General features: G+C 46.5%; 1 protein-coding gene across 2 annotated transcripts in view; it reads left to right on the forward strand.

Moving 5' to 3' along the window:
• The window catches only part of LOC141964517 (gamma-aminobutyric acid receptor subunit beta-4), a 74,559-nt gene that overhangs the window by 21,860 nt on the left and 25,744 nt on the right, over positions 1-26,955 (forward strand). For both annotated transcript variants that reach the window (XM_074915026.1, XM_074915027.1), the window contains exon 3: positions 4,949-5,016. In XM_074915026.1, coding sequence (XP_074771127.1) covers positions 4,949-5,016 — 68 coding nt within the window. The remainder of the gene's footprint in view (positions 1-4,948; positions 5,017-26,955) is intronic.

Genomic DNA, 26,955 nt, shown 5'->3' on the forward strand with positions numbered 1-26,955 from the left:
ACAGTTCTGCCAGCCAGTGCAGGGCAACCTTGTCTGGGACTTGCTGTTTCTGGGCTCTAGTGCCACTGCTGTCCTCCAGCTTCTGGAGAGCTGGGATGAGGAGCAGGGTTATGCATGGGCAGAGTCTTATGCCCCTGGGTATTTACCATTGCAGTGTAAGGCACAGACCTGTTGTATATGTAGGTTTAGCAGTTGAAGCCTCTAATTTTCTCTGCTTGACTTTGTTTACTCAGCAGAAGACCTTAAAGCAACTTTCCTGCTGCTGCAGGGATATCAGAGTCTGGTGATGCCACAGGCAGGATGCAAACAGGGAACACGAGGGCTCATGCACAAAGCTGTCTTGAATAATCTTTATCTCTAGATCTTGAATATCTTCAATCTTAAATAATCTCTGTACTTCCTCTTCCTGCATGTGTGATGCGCTCTAATGGCAAGAGCTAGGCTGCCCCTTTAACATCTCCAACCTCCCACACAAAGTAAGCAGCTCCCAGGATGGGTTCAGTGGGTTTGGAAATGCTTCTGTGGTTTTATGAGAATGTTGTACATGGGAGGTTGCTTTTTCTTTTCTCTGTACTGGTGACATGTCATCTTTGCTTCAGTGGCTGGTTTCTGGATACCATGCTTTAAAATAGAGATGTAGACAAACTGGCAAAAGGCCAGAGAAGAGGAGCACTAATTGTCAGAGCTTTAGAAAACATGACCTCTGAGGAGAGGTTGAAGAAATGAGGTGCATTCAATTTAGGCAAACAGTGTTGGTGGGGGAGGGAGAGGGATGTCATGGTTTCTCAGTACATAAAAGCTGTTGTTAAGGAAAGATGACTGATTTATTCTTTTGCTATCGTTGGGGGGAAATGATGAGACAAAACTACACTTACACTGCAGAGAAGGTTTAGTTTGGATATTTAGGAAAAGGCTAAGTGCAGTGAAATGCAGCAAGAGATTGTCCAGGGGAGCTGTGGAATTTCTAACTGGTGGTTTAAAGAAACCCTGGTCTGCTTCTGTGAAAGGTATGGTCTGTGCAACCTCCCAGGCTCCCCGTGAGTGCCTTTGTTACTGTATTTTAGGCTAAAGGGTAGATTTGAGGCTGATGCATGTCCCTTAGCAACCGCAAGCCTTGGCTCTGCCAGCATTGCCAAGCTCACATGGTCAGAAACGTATGAACCAGACTCCTCAGAGCACTGGCTGTAGTTCATAAAAACGGTGTGGCTATAGTGGATGATAAAGTAACCTTTGTTTATCTGCCCACTGTTTCTGAGTCTTTTTGGCTGAGTCTGTATTGCAGTTGGAGATCTGATGGCAGAGAAGCCCAAGCTTGCTCTAGTCTAACTTTCTTGGCTAGGAGTGAAGAGAGGGCAGCTTGAACCTTAGTACAGGGCAGTTGCCCAAGTAAGTATGCACTGCCTGGAGACCTATTACACTGAATTTTGTGCTATTTTCTTTGCTGCTCTCTGCAGCTGAGGTACCAGGCTGACATCTGGAAGAGCAGACCTGATGCAGGCTGCCATCACCTCTGGCTGTTGGTGCAGGCAGACACAGGCTTGGGAACACACCCTTTCCTCTGCAGTCGTGCCACGGGAATTAGTTATGTAGCAACATGACTGTAGGTTCTGGGGCTTTTAAGCATTATAAAATAAAATATGAAAGCAATAACTGGTTGCTGGGAAAATATTGCAGATTAGCACAACTTGTTCTCTACCTTGACTGTTTTTATATTTGACAAGTATCACTTGCAGAAAAAGGACAGGTTTTATTATAACTCCTTTGTCTACTTCCCTTCCAACTTCCCAAGCACATTTTTCACAGGCATCAAACTACTTTCAGGACAAAATGTTGGTGATTTCTCCAGTGGTGGTAAGAAACGGGGACATGTGAGGGTGCCGTTCCTTGGTGAAAGTGGCAGAATTTCTCACACTCCCTCACTCGTGATCTTGCCTACAAATCTTTTCTAGACGTAAGCTTTTTCTTTAAGGGGAGAAGGTCTAGTTTTTTTGTACCCATTGGCAAGGCACAGAAAAAAAGCATGGACCTTTAATATCAGGCTTCTTCTTTTGCCTTGTCTCAGATCCACAAATGCAGTTCTGCCTTTTTGGACAAATTTACAGATGACGTTATCTCATATATTAAATACCCTACTTTTGTATCCCCCTTGCCTGAAGCTATTAACATTGGCAGAATTTATGTCCTTTGTTTATTTTGTGTACTACTTACAGCCTGAATGTTGGACACCAGCCGGTCTAGTTTTTTGCTGGGCTGCAGTAAGAGATAGGGCATGCTTTTCTGTTGGCTGTGTACATGCTCTTGCATCCCTGTCCTGAGGAGACTGGGAGCCAATATTTACAACAACGATGGAGAAGATGAAATGGCTTCCCTGTGACTGAGCTAAGAGTAGGTCCAATAAGACAGGACTTTGCACACCTTCATCTTTGGAGTGTTTGTATGACAATCACGTGCTCTGCCTGTGGCACACACCCCAGGGGCTGCAGGCGGGCAGCAGACCCTCCCACTTGCTGTGTTAGATGGGGTGTAGAGGCCTTGGCAGTGCCCAGAGCAGCCAGGAGGAACATTGCTGACTGTGCGTGGGAGCTGGACGCAGCTGAGCCCAGGCTGATGGGGAGCAGCGTGGCTGATCTCCACTCTGGAGTTCATCTTGGATCTGGGAATCGGAGGTCTGGATCTTGTCCATGGCTCTGACACTGAGTCACTGCATGACCTCAGGCGCTCAGATACCATGGTGATGAACACAGCACAAATGTCTAGACAGATAGATTAGATTGAATAGACTCTGTATTTGGCAAATATTTGTACATCACCACGGTTCCACTCCCCTGTTATACTGGCTTCAGTGGGTCTCCTACACAGCAGAGGAGGGAAGAACTGCTTGTTGCACTGAGGAAGGAGGGGACACGTAACCACAGTGACACAAGTACCGGTGGTGACAGACGGGAAGTAAAGGCAGCCGTAGGGCAACTCTTAGAGGGAACAACACTGCATGGCAGAAAGGATCAGGAGTCAGGAACTGGCTTCTCCCCAGCTCTGCTGCAGCCTTGCGCATGGCCCCATCTTTCCTTCTGTAACCAATTAGTCTGTAAGATCCTCAGGGCAGCGGTGACTTCCCCTTCCTGCTATATCACAAGGCCCTGATTTCAGAAAAATGACAAACTACCGAAGTGAGGCTTTCTTAAAAGCTTTCCTGTGCCACTGTCAGCCTCTGGTGCAAAGGAGGGTGCAGGAAAATTGGCTCTCCCCAGTGTGACTCTTGGTTATTTTCCCACCTGGTTCTCTTGTGAAAGATGAGCATAGAAGTACAACAAAGATGTGGCTAGGAGTGTGCCCATGTAGGGATTTTCAGAGGCTCTGCAAGGTCTCCTGAGCACCCCTGCTTCTGGCACCCCAGCCAGGAGTGCTGGAGAAGAGCACTGCCTCTTTAAGGAGATTTGCATAGCAGGGCCTAATTACAGTTGTTGATTCTGATGTTTTCAGTGTTGTTCATATTCCATTAAAGGATAATGCTGCTTAATTTGCAGCAGAGGGTCTCGGTTAACAGTACACCCAATCACAAGGCAGCCCTAATGACACTACTTCCCTAGTTCTGGTAACACATAATTAAAAAATCACTTCATTTCCAGTTGTGTGGTTCTCCCCTCTCCCCCAATCTCCTAATTACTTTCTAAGCCATTTCATTATTATCTGTAAATATTTCAGCACTTAGGTCTACTAATGAGTCCATGGAAGAGTTAATACCTTGAGTGTCATAACTGCTTGCCATCCCCTTTCTAGTACTGCATTGCAAGGAATCATTTTCCGCCTTGTATGTATGAGAAGAGGGGCTTTGCTTGTGGTGGGACTATGTTTGTGCTCTGGCTTTGCGGTTATGGGGCTGACAGGAGAAGTGTAGCACTCAGAAACCCCATGTCAAGCTACAGGAGATTTTTTTCTGGTTTTGATAGCGGGTGTGTTTCTCTCTGCAAATTGTTTTATGTAGCTTAAATGCCACTGAAAGGGCTGTCCTGTTGTCTGGCTAGTCAGAGTGGCTTAGGTAGAACTGGGTCTGAGACTGGATCTGTCTGGGATGCCCACACATCTGAAGGAACTGGCTGAAACAGCTGGTTTCTGCCCTGGCTCTGCAGGTTTGTGGGAAATGGTAACACAGCTCCTGCTGCACTTGGGCAAGAGAGGGCAATAGGTCAGGCTGTGACCGCCCTTCGGTGGTGCCTCATCACAAGCCCATCTTGCATGCAGCGTGAGGATAGCTTGGTCATTGGGTAAGGGAATATCTGAATTTCCCAGCAGACCTATGCACAGATGTCTACCACAGCTCCGTGGCTGCAGGCAAGAGGATGTGAGGTGACATGTGACCTGATGCTCATGGTAAAATGGGGAATCTGTTCTCTAATCCAAGCACTGCTCTGGTCTAAAAAGCTACTATACAAATGCTGCTTTCTCTCGTCATAGACCTGGTTCCTGTACCTGTCTGGTATCTTGGGTATTCAAATTCACTTGGGGTTTTCAGCTGAGCACTCAGAGCTGACAGAGTGATGGAGGAGTGAGCTGGAGTAGCTTTCCTGCCTATTTGTTGCATGGGCTTGATTGCTATGTTCTTTGTATGGTCAATCAGTAACACCTTATGCAAGCCCACTGGGAGCCTACTGATGGTCTCTGAAGGCATTATTTGGAATAACCAGAAATAATTGTATAACTAGGGGGTAATTAACTTCCAGGAATTAAAGAATCAAGCTTAGGCTGCACTACTCCTAGGGGTGAGTCCGTAAGGCTGGGAGTTAGAGAAATCTACTCTAACCATCTGAGCATATCTGACTTGGAAATCCTTGATACTTGGGGAATGTGAGGCTGCTTCAAATCACATCCATGCATTTCTAGGCAACTCTTTAATATCAGATAAGGGAGGAGGTCTTGAATGTGGTCCTCACCCAGTCCATTTTTATTTCAGGTAACCCTGTCACAGTGGGAATGAGCATCCATATCTCCAGCATTGACCAGATCTCTGAAGTCAACATGGTAAGTTTGGAAAGAAAAAAAAAAAAAAAAAAAAGCCTAATAAACTGTTCTCCCATTTTCTGGTTGAGATGTGCTTCCATGACAATGGCTCCTTGGAGCCACCTGAGATCTCAGGGTACACTTCTGAAAAGCAGGGTAGTCACACCCCTGCTTCCTTCACCTCCTACTACAGATGTTCCCTGCAGCTGGGAAGTTGTTGGAGAAGGAATGACATTTGTTTGGTACTGAAGAAGTATTTTTTTCTTCTGCTTTGGACACAGAATTTTGAGGGGTGATGGGAACTCTAATTCAAGACAGAATTCTTCCTCACTAAAGCATAAGGAATTCAAGGGTAATTTCTTCATGTGATGAAAAAGAAAACCAAACACTTAACTGGGCAGTAGGAAATTAGGGTTTTTTTCCAAATTTCCTTCTCAGCATACTGGTTTCAGTCTGAACCTTGCTCCTTCCACCTGCTGAGTGTCCTGTGTCACTGGGACTGACTGTCTGTTGTCCCCACAACCTCACCCCAACCCCAGGCTGAAACAATCCTCAACTCACTGAAACAACACTTGCAAGACAGGTATGGCATGTGGGACCTCTGCGGTACACACCTACCCGTGCTGATGGTACTTGTGATGTGGTTGGACATGCTGAAAGGCTGTAGTTCACTTCCTAATGCGGGGTGAATTCTAGTAGTGCTAGTGACTGTCCATACCCGCACACTGAAGTATCCCGGGTGTTATCTGTGAATATGTGGATGGGAGGATCTCTGCTCTGGGGCTAGTGGCATCTGATCCAGAGTAGATTCTCATCCCTTATACTTCTGTGCTGGTTGCACAGACACCTCTATCAGCCATTAATGCTTATGCCTGAAAAGAGTAGATGCGAACGGTATTTTTCAGTCGACACACAGGCAGTCGTGGTTTTGCAGTCAGCCTATGCCTGCCAAGTTGAAAAACAGTCAGTGGCTTTTCATGTTTGCTGGTGGTAATTTGACATTTCTTTGGATATCTGTACTGGAAAGGGAGGCATCTAATGGTTACCTGGTTTTGGTTGCCATTGATAGACTGGAACTTTTCATACCACTGAGAAGAAAAAGTTTATCTGCTCACAAAGCAATTGTTTGGGGTGAAATTTGTTGATTATATTGGTCATGGTTTGAGTACACATCCAGGCCTGTGATATCTGTCTCTCAGAAGCCCTTAGCACCCAGCAGAGGACATGGATTGAGCTCATCATTGTCTAATCTTGCCTTCCTCCCTCCTGCCCAGATGCTTTTCCTCCAAACTTCTCTCCGAGAGGCTGCGTGGAGTAGAAGGCTAGTGGGGACTTCCTGGCAGCAGTTGTCTTGTTCCTCGGTTCCTGACCCATGCAGGAGAATCCTAGGCCAGTTTAGAGCTCTTGCTGTTCAAGCCAATTAAAACCTTGGTCTCCCAATGCTCCTGTCCTATTTATCTGTTTCTAGACTCTCCTGCCCTGTTTCTCTGGCCCACCAGCTATTCTGCTGTTGCATGGCAGGGAGGAGGGGAGACAATCTGACTAGCCGTTTTGGTTTCCAAACTGCTTGAAAATCCTGAATGCCTATGTTGATATGACCCAGGGTGAAGGGCCAACCATGAACCTTCAGGTTCTCATATGGAACACTTTCTTTTGCAGACTCTCTGCTATCATCCCACCATTACCGGAATTATCTGCACTGCATGTTACACCTCAGTCCAGTAACAGTGACACTGGACAGTGTACAGTTGGAAATTCAGGTACAGACCTATGCCCCCATTGCATTGGGTAGCTGTGCTTGAGGTTAGGCTCAACTTAGAAGAGCCAGATGGCTTAACCTAGTTCCATCTATCTTGCCTGTCAAGGCAGAGTTCAATTTTGAGTTATCTCCTCCCCCGGTCTCAACCTGGACCTGAATTTTCCTATGTGGCGAACCAGCTGTCACCCTTCTTGCTAGAGCCAGCATGAACAATTGAGGTCTGGACCTGCAGCTTAAGGCCTCAGCTTGCACAAACATAACTGGGAAGGAGGGATTTGATTCCCAGCTTACCTGTAACAACTGTCCTGATCTTCCTCTGCAGACCTAAGACAGCTGAGCACTGCAGGGGCTGGTTCAGGGTGAACCTCCTGCTGGAGATGCGTCCATGGACTATAAAAGCTGATCAAGTGCTTTGTTATGCACCTGTTTTGAGCAGCTGTGGCCAGGCATGTCATGTCCTAGGCTAGTAGCCATTCTCTTAGCAACACTTTTCAACCCTCGCCATGTGAATGCGATGCTATTCCCTCCCCAGCGAACACCCGCTTCCCTCTGCCACAGGATGGCTGGGCCAGATGTGTGTGCTTGGGGCTGGGGAGAAACAGCAACAATAATACCTCTGTGGGGTGCATGGGAGAGCAGGTTTTGGACCTTCCTCCATAAGCTGCTCTGGATCTTGCAGAATTTGGGCAGCACTGCTGATGAACGTCGAGTGTTTTGATGGTTGTGGCATGGCTGTAAACAGGCTGGGCAGCAGCATTGTCCATGCCATACTCCCGCTGATACTATGAAGACATGTCACTTCTGGGCTTTTGATTATCCCTCCTGGCTATCTGACTTGGCAAGAACAATCTCCTGCCCAACCTTCCTACATATATTGGGGGGTGGAGAATGGGGGACAAACTGGCTATATGTGAGAACCTACTCAAGATCAAGATCTATAAGCACCATGCTGAGGTAGCTTCAGAAACGGATAAAAAATCAGAATCATCTTAAAGAACAAACATCTAGGGAGCAGACGATTTCTCATGTGCTATAAGTTTCCAGGCTGAAGGGATTTTATGTGCATCGTTCTTCTGTGTGACAGATGCCCTGGGGAAAGGGCTGTGTCTCACCCCTGCTCTGGACATGGATACTGGCAAGAAAAACAAGGCATTTTTTGGCATCAAGTGTGAGGGGGAAAGGGACTGTGCAACGAATAAATTAAAGGCACACAAGTGAAGCTCAGTTGTCATGGCAACCAAATAGCTTCTATTGTTCCACAAGGAGTGTTATTACTTACTGCCCCTTGTAGGATAATTAATTAATCCTCAGACATCCTTTCGGGAACAATGGCCCTGATGCTGGGGCTGGGCAGGCTGAAGAGAGCCCCCAGTCCTCCCAGGCCTTTCCCTGGACCTCTTGGTGTCTGCTGACTGTGTGATGGCAGGGAACAAGTGCTGTCAGTGACTAGCCATTGCATGATTCAAAAAGTTGTTTTCCCCAGGAGTTCAGCTGGACGCGATGCTGTGGAGAAATACAGCTCCACCCATGACCTAAGGAACACTCCTTGCCTTCACTCCTATGGGAGCTGTATTCCTGAAATGATTATATGGTGACATTTCAGTCCTGGAGGATTCAGGGCTCTCTGCAAAGGCAACACAGTTATGTCTTCATGCTGGAAGTTCCAAGATGCTCTGATATACAGAATGTTTTGCAGCTGCCTGTACATGCTATGTGTTTCCTGATGCCTTGCTATACAAAGTTAGTGCATCTCCATCTCCTAAAGGCCATGCCCAAATACTGTGCAGCTCAGAAGATGGACTCGTTCCAGGATGCAGGACATTCATAGGTACAGTGCTGGCTTTGTAATGATGTCCCAATGACGAGGGACCAAAATTATAGTACTTATTTTTAAAAAATGGCACTTTCTCGTTCATCACAGCTGCTGCCTGTGTGTGGTCAGCCGTATTTTCTAGCTCACTTGCTTGAGTAATGCTTTATTACTGTGTACTCCTCTTAGCCCTGCTAAGCAATGCTGAGCTGCAGCCTCTGTTCTTGTCAGTGATTAGAAGGATTATTTGCTGAGCCAAGATCAGTGACATCAATTGAAATGCCTGGGAAAAGATGCCAGGGGCCAGGCCAAATAGGTATTGGGGAGGGCACATCTGATTGGCAGACCCTCTGGGAAGTGCTGATCCATGAAGATGAAAGGCCTAGTTGGAGTCTTTTCATTTCCTGTATGAATTCACAACTTGGGGATTTAAAGGCAGGCTGAAAGGAGGAATGTCTTCATAATGATGTTCAGTAGCTCATATGATCTGACAAGAATGGAAGGATGGTATCTCCTAGTTCTCCTTAAAGGAAACGGGCTGGATAAGTTTCTGGTAAATGCCATTTTGCTACAGGTAGTTCAACTGCGGTAAGCATTGGAAAACATGCAGGTATCTATAGATACTTGGGCAGTGCTATATTCAGACCCAAGTTACTGAGGAGTCCAGCAGTACTTCTGACCCAGGAGAATGAAGAGTACTGGCAGCGTGGAGCTCCAGTCACCCTGCAGCTGAAGCAGCATGCAGGGTTCTGTCCTTGTGGTATGTGGCCTGAATGCTGCCAAAAGTCACCGTCAGCTTAATGCTCTGGTTCAACCAACCTGCCTTGGATCCAGTGCTGGCGGTACTCAGTACCAATGGCCTCCGAAGGAGCTGGAAGTCTGCCCCCATTCCTGCGTGTCCTTTCAACAGACAGCTGAGGACTGGCCTGTTCAGGGCACATTGTACTTGCTGCATGGTGGGACTAGAGGATAATACTCCCAGCTGTAGCCTTCTATGTAATCTTTGGGGACATATTTTTCTAGCACCAGACAGTTCAGACTCCCTTCAAGCATTAATGAAATATTTCAATAAGGAAAACAACCAGAAGTTTTGTATACCTTTGAAATAAGAGGTGGTTATCCTTCATAACGCTTCAATTTTCCTGCCCTATGATCTGTGAAGTCCTAAACCTGCTCCCTCCCGTGTTTCTGCACACCATAGACAGCTCAAAGCATCCAGGCATTATAGCTGTGATTTCTTTGTGGCTCCTATAATTTATTCATCCCAAGATGCTCTCCTACATCTGCAATAACATTGTTTCAGTTTGTTATAGCACTAGCTTTAAAGTTTTATAAACCTGGTGACATGTTGAAAAGTTACAAGAGGATTGTTGTAGAGGGCTAGTGTAAGAAGCAAGGCTTCCAAATAGAAATGTTTGCAGGAGTGTATGTGTTACGGGAAGGGTGCCTGTGGGATTGGCAAAATACCTTTTGCTGGGGGACAGTCTGCAGTGCAGATAGGTTAGAGGTTGGTGCAGGATGCTTGGCAAAGCTGACCTCTATGCTTCACTTCGTTGTCTCCTGCTCCCTCCTCCCTGTATCACCTGTTGCCATGCTGCTGTCTTGTCAGAGTGAGTGCACTCGCACTGGCACACTGGGCTGGATCTCTTGGGCGTTGTGGAAGCAAGCATCGTGTCTGTTATTTCCCGACTTCCTAAGGCTTGCTTGAAAAACAAGCTGTCTTGTTTGGCAAAGAAGTTTTCACTGTTCAAGAGGGATGTAAAGCATGTCCCAAGGAAGCGATGAGCTGCAAGGGTTTTTAAATGGTTTTTAACCCAGAAGAAAGTGGATCAGGTTGTGTGTAAGGGTGATCTTGACCAGGGAAGTTCATTCTTCAACCTGTTACACCATCATCAGTGGGGCATCGCTCTTCTCACTGGGGCAAATTTTCCATCTATTAGGCATGCTTGAAATAGCCTTTGTACTGGAATCTGTTCTGATCAGGCTTTGCAGTTCTTTTTCCACAGGAATATGAACATGCACTGACTAGTTGAATCTCAGTTTCAGTGTAACACATGCACAGTGATCTATGTGCTTGACTCTGCTGTATGCTGGGGGTAGTTGATGAAAGAAGGCAGTGTGGATGGCCAGGCTCCATACAAGAAGCTTTCTTTGGTACAGAACACAGCAGCCTCTAAGGCAGAACGTTCTCCTGGTCAGAGCTCTTGACCTTTGGGCCCTTTCAGAAAAGGGAAAGGCAGGAAAATGTATATCCGTGTGGGATCGCTGATCTGGATGCATGATGTCCAACCCATTCTTGAATTGCTCTGACAGTCAAATTGTGTATGCAAACCCCTGGTTTCCTTGGGGCTGATGCAGCTTTGGCAGCAGCCTCTGAGGACCCTCAGCAGACCCTCTGTATGCCGGCAATAATGGACAGAAACAACTTTGCTGCAATATCCTCCTGAAAAGGATTTCCCATTGGTGTAGATGTCTTGAGCTTTAAAAAGATTTTTAAGAAGAGATTTCTACTATTATACTGTACCTTATACTACCATATATTGCCTTCAAATATATCAGCTGTTTTCTTAGTCTTAAATGACAGTGTTCTGTTGCTATCTCTTTTCAATGGAGAAATGACATACAGATATTTCCCAGTCAGTCTATTCTATGTCCCTGGGTATCCAAAGGTTTTAAAAAAGCAAAGGTTAAAGCATTTAAATCTTACAGTCAGGGGTTTCTGGAGTTATATGCTATGAGATACAAGTATGACATGACACTCCCGTGCATAAATGTTTCCCTGTAGCCCAGAGTATCTCCAGTCTTGTGACACTGTGGTATCTACATTGAGTGTGTGTGTAGATACATTACAACTTGGTATTTAAGGCTGCTGAGTATTGAAGACTGCCAAAATATGGTAAAACTGAGAGGCAGCTTTGGTGCTGAGCTAATGATGGTATCACAGGGGCTAACCCTGTTGGATTGCTGTGAGCTCCTGGGGTGGTAGTGTTGCAGGTAGCAGAGGATGGTGTGAGGCCTTAGTGCTGGAGAAGGGTCAGATCCTGCCAGCGTGGCATGAGAAGAATGGTACAGCTCTAAGGGTGAAATATCCCCAGGCTCTGTGCTGGCATGGACAGATAGGAGTTATGTGCGCTTTTTTTTTTCACATGCTAGGGGCTTCCGTGTGTTGTAATTTAAACTAAGGTATTGCAAACTTGCAGCTGAGATGGAAGGTTTCTTCGGAGCTGGCAAGTGTCTGTGCCTTCCTCTGCTGATGATTGCTTCAGTGCAACTTGGGTCATACAACTATTGTCACTTCCAGTCCTGGTGTGCAGGGCTGCAATGCATTGGGTGGCTGTTTCCTTGGGAAACCAAGCAGTGGCAATTCTGTACATGTGAAACAGCATTTTCCTGAAGAGCAGAATTACCAGGGAATGGAGAGGGCAGTCCTGAAAATCGTTGTGTCCAGTGTCCTGCGCATGCTGCCACCAGTTATGAGGCCATCAGGCCACCTTGGTGGCCTTCCCCTGTCTCTGTTTCTCTGGCAATAGGAAGTAGCTTGTGCATAAACACACAACCACTTGGCTAGTGGAAGAAAAGCAACAGTACCTTGATGCTTTTTCCTTCTGCTAGGGGGATGTTTGGAGAAATAAAAGGTGGTTGTAGCAGGATAGGAGAGTAACCTCCAAACCACTCTAGACATAGCAGATTTGAGCTGGATTTTTGCTGCAAAAGCAGGGGGGACGTACAACTGCCTGCTCTGTGGCTCTTCTAGATAGATGGTAAAAGCAGAAATCTACTGAGCTCCTAGAAACATCTTTGCAACAAAGCAGATGTTAGGGACCCATCTTATCTGCCATTGCTAGATTTGAGGTTACTTTGTCTATCCTTGCAGAGGTGACATCCTGTGACTCCTGAGGCTCAGAGTGACTTTCACCAACCCTGGTACAAGTCTAAAAAGTCAAGAATCAGATGTGGATATCTGTTCACACCACATTATATTTTTCTTTAACAGAAATCCCACTGATTGTGCTGAAAGATCCCTTGGACTAAGGGAGTGTGTGAGGACAAGTAAAGCATCTGGCCTCAGGGGTGCTCTGCAGTGTGATGGTAGCAGGGAGTGGATGCTCAAGTTTAAACAAGCAGTGGTCCCCTTTCTGCCCGAAAGACAAGGATGGGCCTTCCACAGGAGGGTAGGATTCTTTCACAAAATAGTTAAGAATAAAGCAAATTTGTGAAGGGGCCTGAAGTACTCCCTGTTCATTGGTTCTGAAATTGGTTGCAAATAGATTGTCCCAGCTTAAAAACTAGAAAATAGGTCAGTGTGACTCATATGTCAATATTTACTGCATTTATGGTAACTTGTAGAAGGAAAAAATCTTATATGTCTTCTGTAATATTTCACAGATTATCCCATTCCTATGACAAAACTCTCCCTACGCCCTTGGTCCTGGTGTTGCTTGACTGCAGAGGCAACCTAGTAAATTCACTACATCTTGGAGTCAAGTTGCTAAGTAACAACCCAGAGATCACCATACAGTCTCTTCGAATGCTGTGGCCAGCTGAAAGCTAGGATCTGAACAAAGCACCAGGAATGCCTTCTGAGACAGAAGTCTCAAGGACCCAGTGTGTGTGTAGCAGAGAAGCAACCTGGTAAAGCAGCAGTCCTGCCAGGTCCCTGCCTCTGTACTGCCTGGAGGAGTCCTCATGGGGAAAGGGACAGCTTGATCGCTTCCCCTTGTGCTGAAGGGCTCTGATATTTTGAACATTAATGATGTCCTTCAATGAAATATTTTTGTTGGCTGAATTGTATGATTTTGCCGTGTACATAGATCAGTAGATGGTGAACCGTTGAAACCTTATGAAACAAGCTCTCACTTGAAGGAAGACTGTGGACTATTGGACTAGAGAATGACTCTCTTTCCCTGAGGCTTTCTCTTCTACCATCCTTGTTTCTTCCTAGGGATCTTGTAGCATTCATGTGATATCTTAATGGGAGAATTTGCGGAAAGCTCTTTGTCTGCATAACTGGAAATTCTTGGTTATGGGAAAGCTGTTGGGTAGACTGGCTGATTCCTAGCCTAAACCTTGAGTTTTGCGGCATGAATAAAACGTAGTGGCAATGCTTGTTGCAAGTGATTCCCCCCGTGCATCTTTCCATGATGCTGTTATCCCTAAGGAGCAGCTCTGCAAGTCCTGCAGTATCACAAGTTCAAGCCTCAGGAGGGCTGAGTCAACCCTGCTCCAGTAGCGAGAAACAGAGTTCACATGTTTTGCTCACTAGGCAGTTTCCCAAATGAGAACATTTCTGTGCTTTCACTGAAGAGGCTAAGTTCATTCTGCATTTTGTAGGTGACTCCACCCCACAGCAAGAGAGAATTCATGTTGGAGAGGATGAGAGTCCATGGCTATATAGTTTGCGGCATGCTTTAAGCTGAACAGTGCTATGTATTGCAGTGCTCCATCTGTTCCTGTATCAGCCAAGTTATCTTTAGACCTGAACATGTCAGTGTTGTATGGTGGTGGTATGAACTGCTTCAGCTTGCACCCCAGCATTCCTGTAGTAGTTAGAATTGCTACTGCAGAAAACTTTACCCAGGATAAAAATGTCTTCTTTTTTCCTGCTCAAGTTTTTATTCAGGTTTTTACACAGGCAGAACTCCCACAGCCTTTATATATATATTTTTATATATATATATATAAATATATTAAAAAGCTGTCTGCATTTAAGAGCAATGTTCCAAACTGCCACCTGTTTCAATAGCAATGCTGCAGCATTGGAGAGGGTTACTGCAGAATGCTGAAGTATCTTCCCACAAGTAAAAGCTTCATCTGGTTTGATTGAAAACAAAATTAGATCTTGAGAATCTGACCTTCTGACATCCTGTCATATATACATTTAAAGCATCTAGCAATAGGGAATGTATGTGCGCAAGAGTGCCAGTACCTCAATATAGAACCTAGATCCAAATACAAGTGCGTGCGTGTCGTGTTGCTATTTGAATATGTAAATAAATGGGGCTATATATAGCTCTATATGTTATGTACATGTTAAGTGAAGGTGGCAGATACGACAGCTGAATAGCTTTGCTGTTTCTGAATGCTGGTAGAGGCTCCTTGCATGCTCCCTACATCTCTCGTGCTTGCTCCTACCCCTCTCAGCCTTTCTGCTATCACATTTTTCAGGCCTCTGGAGAAGATCGTGTGTGGGGACAGGAGTTGTTAATATTCTGAGTCTGTGCTGAGTTGCTAGGCTACAGAGAAAAATGAACATTCAAGGAAAAGAGATGGTAAAAGGAAGATCTGCTGAGCTGTTTGGAGATCCAGAAAGGACCTCTAGTCAGACGAAAGGGATCATTTTGGGGAAGGGGGGTGTGCATGCATGTGGGATGAAATGTGGATAGTGCCTGCTGCCCTTACACAAGCGGAGACTCCCGCCAGCATCAGCCAGAAAAATGGCAGAGGAGGGAGTAAAAGGCATGATCCACTGGCCACTTTCACATCACTGCTTGCCAGGGGTGTGCAGCTGGCCTCCTACTATCTGTGCCAGGGTGCAGTGGGTCACCAGGCTGGAGTATGTCCTCTTATACATCCTTCACCCTCTTTGCAGGGTGCACTGAGCTCCCATCTGAGGCTCTAGTGAAGAGAAAAGCAAACCCAAAACATACCCGCTGCTTACAGGTTGGACCTAATCTTCCTTTTCCATTGCAGCAACCTGCTACCACAGTGTCTCCTTTAACTTCAGTGTGACTGCAGGGGGAGGCAGCCTGTGGCTTGTATCTCCCTGTCCATCCACTTTGATGTGTTCCTAGGTCAGATACACAAAGTGTTGACCTTTTTATTCATCAAGAGTTTGCAGCTAAGTTTCAAGAGGACTTGAAGTTTTACAATACACAAGCTCCTGTCTGAGCCTAGTTTTCCCAATTCCCAGTCTAGTTCCTGAACACACCCTCTTCCTTTTCAGCTGTTCCTCCACAATGAGTCAGGTATTTAGCTGTGCAAGCTTTGAGCCATCAGACCTACCAGGTGCCTTGTGTTCCACTCTTCTGGAAGGGTGGCTTTGCCCTATACTCCTGTTCCTGTCTGCAAGATTTCTGTTCCTTTTCAGTATTACTGGCTGTATCAGAACCCTCAGAAAAATTAAACAGTGCCTTTGGGTATTTTTATTATCTGGATACTTTATTTACCGAGCTCACATGGGCTCCCTGCCAATAACTTTCAGCTAGCTCTGCAAATAGAGCTCCTTGGCTCCAGGACTGTTGGTCCTGGTACTGCAGAGAGCACTCACTCAGCATGGACAGAGACTGCAGCTTGTTCTCTGCCATCCAGTTGGCCATGAACTCAAAGTCTGCTTGCTAGCCTGCTGAAATCTCCTTTTTCTTCATGCATCCTGTAATAAGCTTGACTTATTCAGCAGAATCAGGAGTGTTTCATACAGTTGCAGTTTGAACACTGTTGTCAGTTAACTACACCACACCCGTCCATCAGGTTTATGATCCCGCAACCAAGACTTGGCCTGCTGAAGTGAAAGAATGATGGTGTGGGCTGTATTGTGTGCACTGCTGCTGGTGTCAGCCTGGACTGGTTCCCTTGGCTTTACCCTGGCATAACCAAGGGCAGACTAACCCATGGACAGAGGCAGAGGTAGACTAAACTCATGGTGGTACACTGCCTGGTCAGTACCCTTGACAGTAGAAATTCTTTCCTAGAACAGATCGGTTGGCTACTCCTGTACTTTTTGGTTGTCCCAGCATGACTGTACAGTGCTCTGTTCACACCACAGTTGAGACGGTTGGTTGCTAGCCCTTCTCTCTAATAATAACTCGATCTTACTGAGTTTGTCAACTTAGAGGCCACAGATACAGCTATGCAGAATATTCATATGTGGAAGTAGTCACCCCACATACAGAACTGGGTCTCTGTGCAGAAGTCCTAGGTTTTTCAAATGTAAGAGTTTGCATTCAGTTTGCTTGGGCTTGTTGAAAAGTAGGCCTTGTTTTTCAAACTAGGGTTGCCATCCTCCACCTTTAGCAGACCACCCTTGACCTAACAGAACCCTATTGCCAGAAATGAATTCTGCTCTTCTGCATTTCACCATATTATCTGCTTACTCCCAGTTATCCTTCCTACATGATCAAACTTTGCTTTCTGCAGGAAATAAACACCGTTCTAACCTTTTGGTTAAGTCAGTCTGTGCCAGCCTAGTTGAGGTGATTGTTCCACCCAGGACACATTAGTTGTCTTACAGCATTTGAAGGATTTGTTTGCCTCTGGCTGCCTCCTGGGAAATGACATCTTTGTGGCAGTTTTTGGAACCTGGAATATCAAACCTTCCTTCTCTAAGTTAAAACAGTGCCTTTAAAGCACAGTGTGCCTTGATATTGTTGCAGAGTCTCATGGTTTCGGTGCTCAGAGCTGTATATACAACATTTTATTCTGGTGTGTAAAATAGTAATATTGCTTCATTCATAACATGATTCCCCACCTATGCAGCCCCAGACTGCATTGGTGGTCTTGACTACCACAGGGAATTACAAGCTCTATTTAATGTTTTTCCCCAGGGAGAAAAAGTAATTTCTGTTTGTTACACACTTAGCGCTTGCCTAGAGATACAGGGATCCCAAATTGCAGCATGGAGGCAAGTTAGCACCAGTGTCTTATTTTTACAGATAAGAGAAAATGAGGCATAGGTGAAAGTGCCCTAAGTCTCCTACAGTTGTTACTGAGTGAGCTGAAATCGATACCTAGAGGTGTTTCCTAGAGTACCTAATTCCAGTAGGCTACTAAGCCCCATAACTGCTTCAATTCCACATTCCTCCAGCCTTTTTTCCCTGTGATCTTCACTAGTTGGTGTCTATGCACTGCAAAACCTCTCCTTGAGGTAGTCTGACTGGATTGGTGTCCAGTAAAACTCTTGGCAAAGTGAAGAGGATGTTTCATTTAACTATAAAAAAGATGGAGAAGTAAAGAGTTCTGGGAATGTTTTAGAGGAATTTTTCCACTACCAGGCTGCTCTTGCTAGAAAGCCTACTAAGTGTTAACCGCTTGAAATGAGCATCCCTCAGCAAGCAAGAGGTAGGAAAGTCACTACAAGGTGAAAATTCTCTGAGGATACATGCAGAGGCTGTGAAGCCCCTTTGAAAAATTTTAGGGAGCATCGCTGGTCTTCCAGCATCACCTTTCCCTTGACATAATCCAGTTTTCTTCCCCCATCCTTCTGAGGCCTTTAGAAACCACTGTCTTCTCTAGTCACTGTTCAAATGTCTCACTGAAATTTAATTTACTCTAATAGGCTAGTTGTTGCATGTTTAATTAAATACAAAGTGATTATTAAAACATTTTTGAGCTTTAATAGCTATATATTAGATATGCCTATATGTGCATGGAGGAGGACACGGGCAGCACGTGCTGTAAGGCAGTAGAGGTAGTGCCAGGAAAGTATGAAAAGATGAGTTGGGAGAAGGGAGAAGAGGTGGGATACAGGCACCATGGCTTGTAGGTGTGCAGAGGCAGTTGTGTAGTGTACTAGATCAGTGCCGGCAAACAGTGGATGGTAAAGGTGGCGTTTCTGAAAGCACTGTGTTTTCCTGTCATGGGTCAGCAGAAGCCTATGGCAGCATAATCTTGTTTTAAATTAGCAGGTACTTCAAAACAGAAAGCTTGTTGTCATATAAAATGTCCTCGGCCTCCCTTTCCCAGCTGTGCAATGCATGATCATAACACTTCTCTGAGACTCCACAGAGACAGTGCGTTACCGCTCGTGTGTCTCACACTGTGGTAATGGGTGACTTTGTGCTTACCTAGAGAGGTTAAGAGAATCAACAAAAGGGGCTAAGTAAAGACTTTGCCTTAAGTAAATATGGTAAGAGAGAGAGAAGGGATTTGGGAAATCTTGATGAAGCCATTTGGAGACATCTGATGCACTAGCAGAACGTAGATGTAAGCCATAAACCTGTAAGGATCTCCAGGAGAGGGAAAAACCCATGTTACCTGCACTGTCTGGGACCCATGTCATTCCTAGGTGTACTGGGTCTGGCTGAGGTGGAATTGGTTTTCCCCTATAGCAGCCCTCATGGTGCTGTGTTTTATATGAATTCACTTGGAAAACATATATTGTACTTCTCATGGAGGAAGGGTCAGGTAGCTGCCCTCTCTAAACAGTCCACTCAAGCCAGTCACCTCACTTGCCATTTTTCTGGAAGAAATTACTCAGTTGGGGACTTGCTGACTGAGCTCCTTGTTTAAGCAAACATCTTACCTTTTTTAGCTCTCCTGCCACTACAATGAGTTCTTACCAGTTCCCAGCCCGTCTAGGATGAGAAAATAGGGTAAGCACCATCCCTTTGACATTCTGACTGAAAACTGGCCAAATTCACACCTCAACTTCTTCTGAACTTAATATATGGCCTTGCTTCTCCGGCTTTAGTTGGCTGTCTGGACAAAGCACGCCCTTCTGTGCTGGTTCAACATGGGAAGCTCTAGGAACCAAAAATGAGTTTGACCATTTCTCATTAAGTGATTCCTCTCTGGGAAGGACAATTTCTCAGTTTATGATGAGGTTTGTAGTGAAAGCTAGTTGGTGATGCAGAAATGAGAAGGTCAAACAATCCTGCTTTTGGGGGTTGGATGGGCTCCGGGTTTTGCCCAGCTACTAGTTCATGGGGAACTGAGTGAGGAGAACAGACCAGCAGAAATAATATCCAGTAGCTCATAGATTTTATGGCTTAAGAATAGAAACTGCCTGGCATTGTTTTCTAAGAGCTTGCCTAAGGAAGATGTCATGCTGCAGGTGGTGATTTTGGGATTGCTCTCTGTAAGCCTGAACAAGGTTGCTGTTTAGCATGTGCTCATGGAGCAGGTTATGCTCATCCCTGTGCCCATCAGTCCTGGCTTTCTCCTCTTGACCTCTGCTTCAAGCATGACTGGGGCTGTTAAGGACATGCCATGTGGTGCTGCCTCCTGCTCAGATAGGGCATTGATATACGGGCTCAGAAGTCTGAAAGCCTTGTCACAGGCAGATCGTGCCCTTTTGGGTTAGGGCTCAGCCAGGTGTGTCCTCTATCTTTCACCTGCAGGACCAGCACCAGTCCAGGTGCTGCAGGGATAGGGCATGTCAGGAGAGAAATAGGACAACACTTGCACGCTCCTAGTTGTTGAGGATATAGCTGATACCTGACCCACTTTCTGGACATTCATTCAGCAATTAAACACATGCAAATTACTAGAAAAGTGGATCAGATTAGTGAGGGGAACATCTCCATGCAAACACTTCTCAGGTCCTAAAGAAAATGAGTTCAAGAGCACAAAGACTCGCAGCACAGAAGGGCATAAAGCATATCTTAAACCAACCATTCCTGTCCCCCTCCATTACTGGCAGAGAGATTGCAGGTGGAAAGATCCCCAGGTCAGTGCTGACATCTGGTTATTCAAGAATAGGAGAGGTGAAAAGAGATTGCAGCTTTCTCACCTGCTAAGCTGAGACACAGGGAGAAGGGCAGTATCTAAAATAGTTGTCACTTTTAAGTATAACAGTTGTCATACAGGACTTCAGACTTGTAAACTGGGCACTGGGTTGTACCAAAAGAGAAATTAAAAGCAGTGTTTTGGCAGAATACTCTCCCCATGAAAATTCAGTAAATACAAGGGCTGCTGCCTCCTGCTTAAGCAAAGGTGAGAGTCTGAACAGACTTTGTGCTATCTTAGCGCTGGAAAGACTGCATATTTACTTATGTCAGATTAAGTGGTGCTCATTAAGGTCTGGGACCCATCGATTTATCTGCATGGAAATGGGCAATCCCTTATGAGGGCAAAGTAGTTTTCTTAAACGAGCTTGCTAAGGAAGAACCGCAGCTATCTTGCTCTGTCCTTCATGTATTCTCCTGTACATTATACACTGCTCTAATTCTTTGCAACTGATTGCTGGCACATCCTGTCTCCTCCCCTTAAAAATAATTCCTCCTATTTCCCCTACCCCCTCCTTAAAATGAAACATACTTGAGGACTACTTTGTCCTTTAATTTCTTTCCCAAGAATGACGGGAACAGGAGATGGTGTTTAATCATCAAAGAAGTTGAAGCCAGCAAACTGTTCATTAGTCTCTGGCAGTGGCAGCTTGGTTTTTACTAAGTCTGATGTTCCATTTTTCTCCCTCTTTCTGGAGCATCTTGGCTTTCCTAATGTTCTTTTGTGATCTTGGACAAGGAGACCATATGTCATTTACTTATATGGGGAAGGGCTTCTATTTGGTCACTTCTCCAAAAGGAGGTGCTTTATCAAAGTCAAGGTGGAGGGGAAATGGGGGGAAAAAAGTCAACTGGCACAGCTAGTGCTAGAGGCAAGCTGCAAAACCTTTATCCCTCATGCCCAAAGTCATGCAGCAGTGGAAGAGCGGTGTGCACTCTCCCCTGCAGAAAAGTTATTGCTTCCAGTACATTACAAGTGCTGGGTAGCAACCTGGAATCATCACCTTCACTTTCAAAGTCCCTCCGAAAGGTATCCAAGTTCTTTGCCATCCACAAAAGTGGACTAGGCACAGGAGACATCCGTGTTGCTAGAAATACTGTATTCTGAGCAAAGATTTGACCCTTTCACATACATTATTCTTTCCATTTCTAATCCTGGCTTCTGAGTCTGGTGTAGCTCCCAATGAGCATGCACATTTCTGCCTCTGGACAAGTTTAGTACTGGGGACTCTATAGGTCACAGCACAAAGGAATATGATCTGACCCAACCTGCCAGTGATTCGCGTCCCCCAGGAGCTGTGCTGAGGGTTTAGGAAGCAGCCTGCCTGGGAGGGATGCTTCTGATGACTTTCTGTTGGAAGATGGAGTTCTGCCTTGCAGCGGGAGGCTCTGTGTCCTTGGGCTGTTCTTTCCTGTTAGTCCCTTCCTTTTACGACTTGGACTGTATTTTCCACATTAATGCCTAGACCTTCCAAAATACTGTTAAGCTCCTGACTTCATGCTTTTGTAACAGCAAATTCCACAGGCTGTGTGGAAAGTTAATTCCATTACCTCGCCTTCAGACTGTTCCTGTGCAACAACCCATTGCAGAACTGTCATCACACAGCTCTGTTCTGTGTTTAACCTGTGCAACAATTCTCCCCTGCCTTGCTGCTTCCTGCCTCTATCAGAGCCTTTCTACAACTTTTGAGAGTGCAAGTAGTTATTTGTGTTCTGCTCAGTAACCCTTAAGTATCTAAAAGAGTGTGGGACCCTGTAAGCTTGAGTAGCATAGAGTTATGATTATTTACTGACTTAAGGCAAGCACTACAGGGAGTCAGGAAAGATTAAGACCGATTTTGTATGGAGTTTAAAGTGATATAAATACAGTGAAGAGCTAAACTGTGGAACTCACTACCACAAGATTGCAGATGCCAAAGGCTGGAAATTCTGAGAGATAAGACAAGCTCTCAGAGGAGAAACTGAGTATTTTCAATTAAGAAGGTACCAGCTCTAGCTCAGGAGATCCTTAAGACTCAGATAACCGGAGAATTAAGTATCACAACAGAAACCCTGTTTTGCTTATATTCGTCCCTGCTATTCTCTCTACTGTTACTGAAGACAGGATACTAATGCGGAAAGACTTTTGGTCTGACGCAGTACAACTGTGTCTCCAAAATCGGCATAAGCACACTTGTAAGCCTACCACTTGGGACATACACCATGTTGGAGTTCTGCATGCTGACATGAGACTGTGGAGAAGTGCAGCTCTGAGGAATAGGATCTCCTTAATTTTGGACCCCTTCTGTCACTGCAGTGAGCAGAAAGGGACACATGATGCTATCCCCCAAAGGGGCATCCTTGAGCCTAGGGACTCTAACAGTGTGCCACTGCGTGCAAAGGGTAAGTGCCTTGGGTGGCTTTACAGTTAAAGACCGAAGCTGCCCTCTGCAGAGTGCTGCCCTTGTTAATGAGGTGCCTTAACTGGTTCTGCTCTACCCTCGCTGTAGACGAGAAAGTTCATGTTCCCACCCTGAACTGACTCCCTGCAGTGTCTTGGTGGTCTGGGCACATCCCTGCATACTGCTTAATGCATGTGGGTGACCCTCAAGCAACTGGCAACATGCCCATGTCCTCATCTGGGTTGTGGTGGCTTCAGATAGTATCTGCTACCTTCAAGTGCTCCATCTTTCTCCTGCCCTCTGCTCTGTCAGTGCTTCAGTGGCAACCAACCTGTGCTCACAGCACCAGGAAAGACCCCGTCTCCTGTATTAGTCCCCTTTCCTGGACGCACCTGTCCTCTCACTGACTTGGCCTCCTTAAATTTTGCCTTCCTCTACACAAGTGGGTTGGTTCTTATTAGGCTCAGATCTGGCATCTTCCTCCTGGGACACTTCTGCTCCAAGAGGCTGCTTTGGTCTCTTTAACAGTGGGCTTATTTCTGTTCCCAGACTGCACAGAGCCAGCACGAGTGGGGACGGTCCAGGGTGAGTCTGGGTTTCCTTTCTAAGGATAGGTGAGCACTGCACTCCGAAGGGGCTCTGTGCGATGGAGGGGGTTGTAGGGTAGATGCTAATAAAGGTGTTTGGAATATAAGCCAGTGGGAAATTAATTCTTGAACTCATACTAATGGTGCCAGCTTACTTCCCCTCTTGCTGTGCCTCAGCTGCTGTTCTCTTTGACTTACCTACCCTGTCTTCTGAGAAAGTGGGGAATCCCTGTGCATGCTTGACTGAATTTGTTGCCTCTGGGGTTCTGCAGGAAATACCTTCTTCCGTCCATGCCCCTCTCGTGTCAACATTTCAGCCTTTCACTGTTCAGTCCTCTTACATCATCTTTGGTTTGGGGTCTTCACCGAGTTTCAGGAAAGGCTCCTTCTCTTGTCTGGAGATGGATGCTAGCAGCCCCGTCCTCAGCAGCCGGTAGGATGCACTGGCACTTCAGCATGCGAGGCCTGCAAGTAAGCTCCTCTTACTTCTCTGGGGCTTTTGTGTGCCTCTAAGTGAACTGTCCTCCCTCCTCACAGGAAGGCACCTCTGCAACGCGAGTGTCTGCCGGCTCCACGTGTTGCTCTCACCTCTGTTTTGAGTGCCTCACGAAGCAAGAAGGAGGAGACAGAAAGGGAGCAAAGCCTTTGAAAACCTGGGAGCGGGGGAGGGAGGCAAGGGGGGCTGGGGCTGACAGCTCACAAGAAGCTGCTCGGCAGAGCAGACCGAATGGCGGCATGTGGAGGGGGGGGTCCCATGGGGACGGTCATGCTGAGCAGCTTTCCAGCAGGCTCAGGTGCCATCTTAGCTTTGTGAGGGGCTGAAGGGGAGCTGCAGTGCTGAGCGTGGTCCCACACGCAGCTGGGCCACGAGCTCAGCCTTGCAGAGCAGGGAGGGCAGTGCAGGAGTACCGCGGTAAATAAAAGGTCTGGAAGCAGCATGGGAGCTGTGCAGTTTGTGAGCTACTGGGTACCGGACTTCTGGGACAAACCAAGGGATCTGGCCACCTATGGGCTACCAGAGATGGACGAAAGACAAACAGCGTGTTTTGAACACACAAGCTCTTCTGGCATAAGGGACACATGATTTGTAGGTCAATGAGACTTGGCAGGACTCGTCTGGGTCTGAAAGAGGCTTACGTCCTTGCCATCACTGTTGACTGCAGTGTTTCAGCTTCCCACAGTGGGATGCTGGTCAGGGTAGGTACAGGCTGACCTGGTCTGTAAGCTAGGGAAAGTTTGCACGTAGCTTTGGAAAGCTTGCTTTTACTGGGGGTGGAAAACAGAGGACCAGGTGGAGGCATGTAACTTCTGGTCATGTCCACCCTTCAGAAGCCTCCTTTCCCTTGTCCCAGCCTTTGTTATTTAAAAACTGAAATCCAAGTTCACACTGAACAATTGCCAAAGGTCTTTGCAGTGCAACCTGCACAGAGCTTCTGATGAGGAGTGGCTTCTTCCTTCCTCCAGGTTTACCTGTCCTCCGCCAGCAGCCACCAGACAAAGCAGGAGGTTGTGCAGGGTGGCCTGGCACATGTGTGCCCCCTCCAGTGTGGGTTCTGCCTTTTCTCCCCAGTGCAGTAGCTGTACCTGGCAGGTTGAGCTGGGAGCTTTCTGCAAAGCTCTTCCATCCTTGCCACAGCAGTGACTGGCCTTGGGCAGACTCTGTACCTGTGTGAGCATTTGATGGTCCTCCAGAAAGACCCAATGAAATCCATAACAGGAAATTTGGAAGCATTTTTGGTGCTACTGGAGCTGCGCTGGTGCCGTGTGGAGATGGTCTAGGCTGCTAGTCCAGAGGCAAGTGGAAAGTCGTATTTGCCTGCGCCTCCCGCTTGCTCCTCCAGCAGCAGCAGTGGAGAAAGCTGCTTACTGGGTACGCATGCACCGAGAAAGCCCCCTGGCTTATCCCTAGCACGGGCATCAGGGACATTCAGCTGTGTTGTCCCAGTAAAGTGCCTCAGTAGCAAGCTGGAGGGGTGCATGGGCTCCAGGTGCATTTGGTTTTGAAGCTCTTCATTGAGCCTGGTAAATGGGCCAACTTTCTATCTGCTGGTGATTCTGGGAAACTCGGCTTGTGGTGTATCTGTGGCATCAGTAGGCTTGTGAATGTCACTGGTTACTGGGAGGTTTGGGAAAGCCTCATATTAGCCCAATGACAGATAAAACCCTACAACAAAGGGATTGTCATTCAAGACTTGGAGGAAAATCAGGCTCATTACTTCTGATTCCTGAACTTATGAACCACTGCATGCGTTGGCTCCATCTGGCCATTCTGCTTCTACAGAACGATGTCACCCATGGTCATTATTTTATATGCCTCTGAAAGGAAGGCTATGATTAAGATCTCATCAGCTCTGGAGCCTGGCCAGGTGGTGATGCTAGGGTGTCACGTGGGTAGTTCATAACTGCCTGACCAGGCTATGGGGTATAAAGGGGAAGGCAAACTCACTGCTTTCTCTCCTGGGTACTGGTCCCTCTCACTTGCTGTAGTGGGCCATCTCAGTACTTCTTCCAGCCTCCTGATCTGTGCCCTGCTCTCTCAGGGACTGACCTCTGTGAGGTGGACACTTCTGCTCTTTTCCTCCTGCCCAGAAATCCCACCCGCTGTTCAACAATGTGATGGGGTAGGGAGAGCAGGAGAATGATAAGTGGAAGACAGGAATCAGCAGAGAGAGGGCCTGAGAGAAACCTCAGGCACTAGATAAACCATTATTATCAAGTGCTCCAGACTTCCATGATGCTGCCCAAAGATATCTGTTGTGCCAAGAAGCTCAAGAAGACTGGAGAACACAGCTCAGCCCAGGGCTGGGCTGGCTGTTCTTTCCAGAAATGTCTCTGCACCTGAAGAACATCAGCCCGATGGCTGGGGTGTAGGCTTTTATTTCTGCACTCTTCTGAGTTTGTTCCTGTCAATCCTGGAAATACAGAAGATGTGTTTAGGTACATCTCTTAGGTGCTTCAGAAGGTGGATCTCTTAGGTGCTAACGACTTTGTAAGCAGCTTGCCCTTTTTATCTTCCCGAGGTCAGTGCCACCTCTTGTCTGCTGCTGCTGGAAGCTGTCAGGAGCCTGCAGTGACAGCAGGGTGGCCTGGTTAGGGGTGTGGTGTTTCAGGGCCCTGTCAAGGATTAGGAAAATGCAGGTCAGTGAAGCACCTTGCTAAGATGTGCAGGTGGAGTTCTCAAAGGGGTGGAATGGAAATGATGCCTCTGTAGCCGAATTTCCCACAGGCGGGGGAAGACTCTGTTGCCAAGGAGGGTAAGAGGCTCTGGGAACAGAGGCACTCTGTTCTCTGTGCTCTCACTGCAGTGCAGGTCCAGACACCCTGGCGGGGGTACTGGGGCGAACATTTTCCTCTGCAAGGTCTTGACCAAAATGAAAATGCTTGTGCCCCTAAGAGATGGACTGTGAGGCCTCTGAGGCAGGAGTTTAACAGTCCTTTATAAAGCAAAGCAAAACAGCTCCTTGGCCAGAAATCTGCCACTGTGTTTTTCTTTTCAGTATAACACAGAAAGTGACAGATAAAGCTTTTGTATCCAGTCTACACCACGGGTTTACTCTGTGACCTTTCAGATATGCATGTGGGTCTAGATTTCTGAATCACAGTTAGATACCCAATAATGTGGGATTATTTGAGCTTGTTTTCAGAGGTGTTAATCAAACCTGGCTTTGTGAAGTCAGTGGGAGAATACAGGCAGGCAGGATGCCTCTGTGCTCAGCCCAGATGTTAGTGCATGAGCAAGGCCCTCACCAGCCTCTTGTACAGAGCTGGAATTTGCAGAGCAGAAACGCCCATCATGCAAATCTGTGTGGTTAGGAGGATTCCTGTGGCACTGTAGGTATCTGCTTGCGAAGAAGAGACAATGCATCTCTGGCCCTACCTGTTCTACATCATTCGCATGCATTTGCAAAAATACTTTTTATTTAAGGACTTGTGAAAAATCACTGACTTCTGTAAGGCCACTATCAGCTAGACTTGCACCCGC

This window comes from Athene noctua, chromosome 11, assembly GCF_965140245.1.
Source record: "Athene noctua chromosome 11, bAthNoc1.hap1.1, whole genome shotgun sequence".
In the NCBI taxonomy this organism is placed as follows: Eukaryota; Metazoa; Chordata; class Aves; order Strigiformes; family Strigidae; genus Athene; species Athene noctua.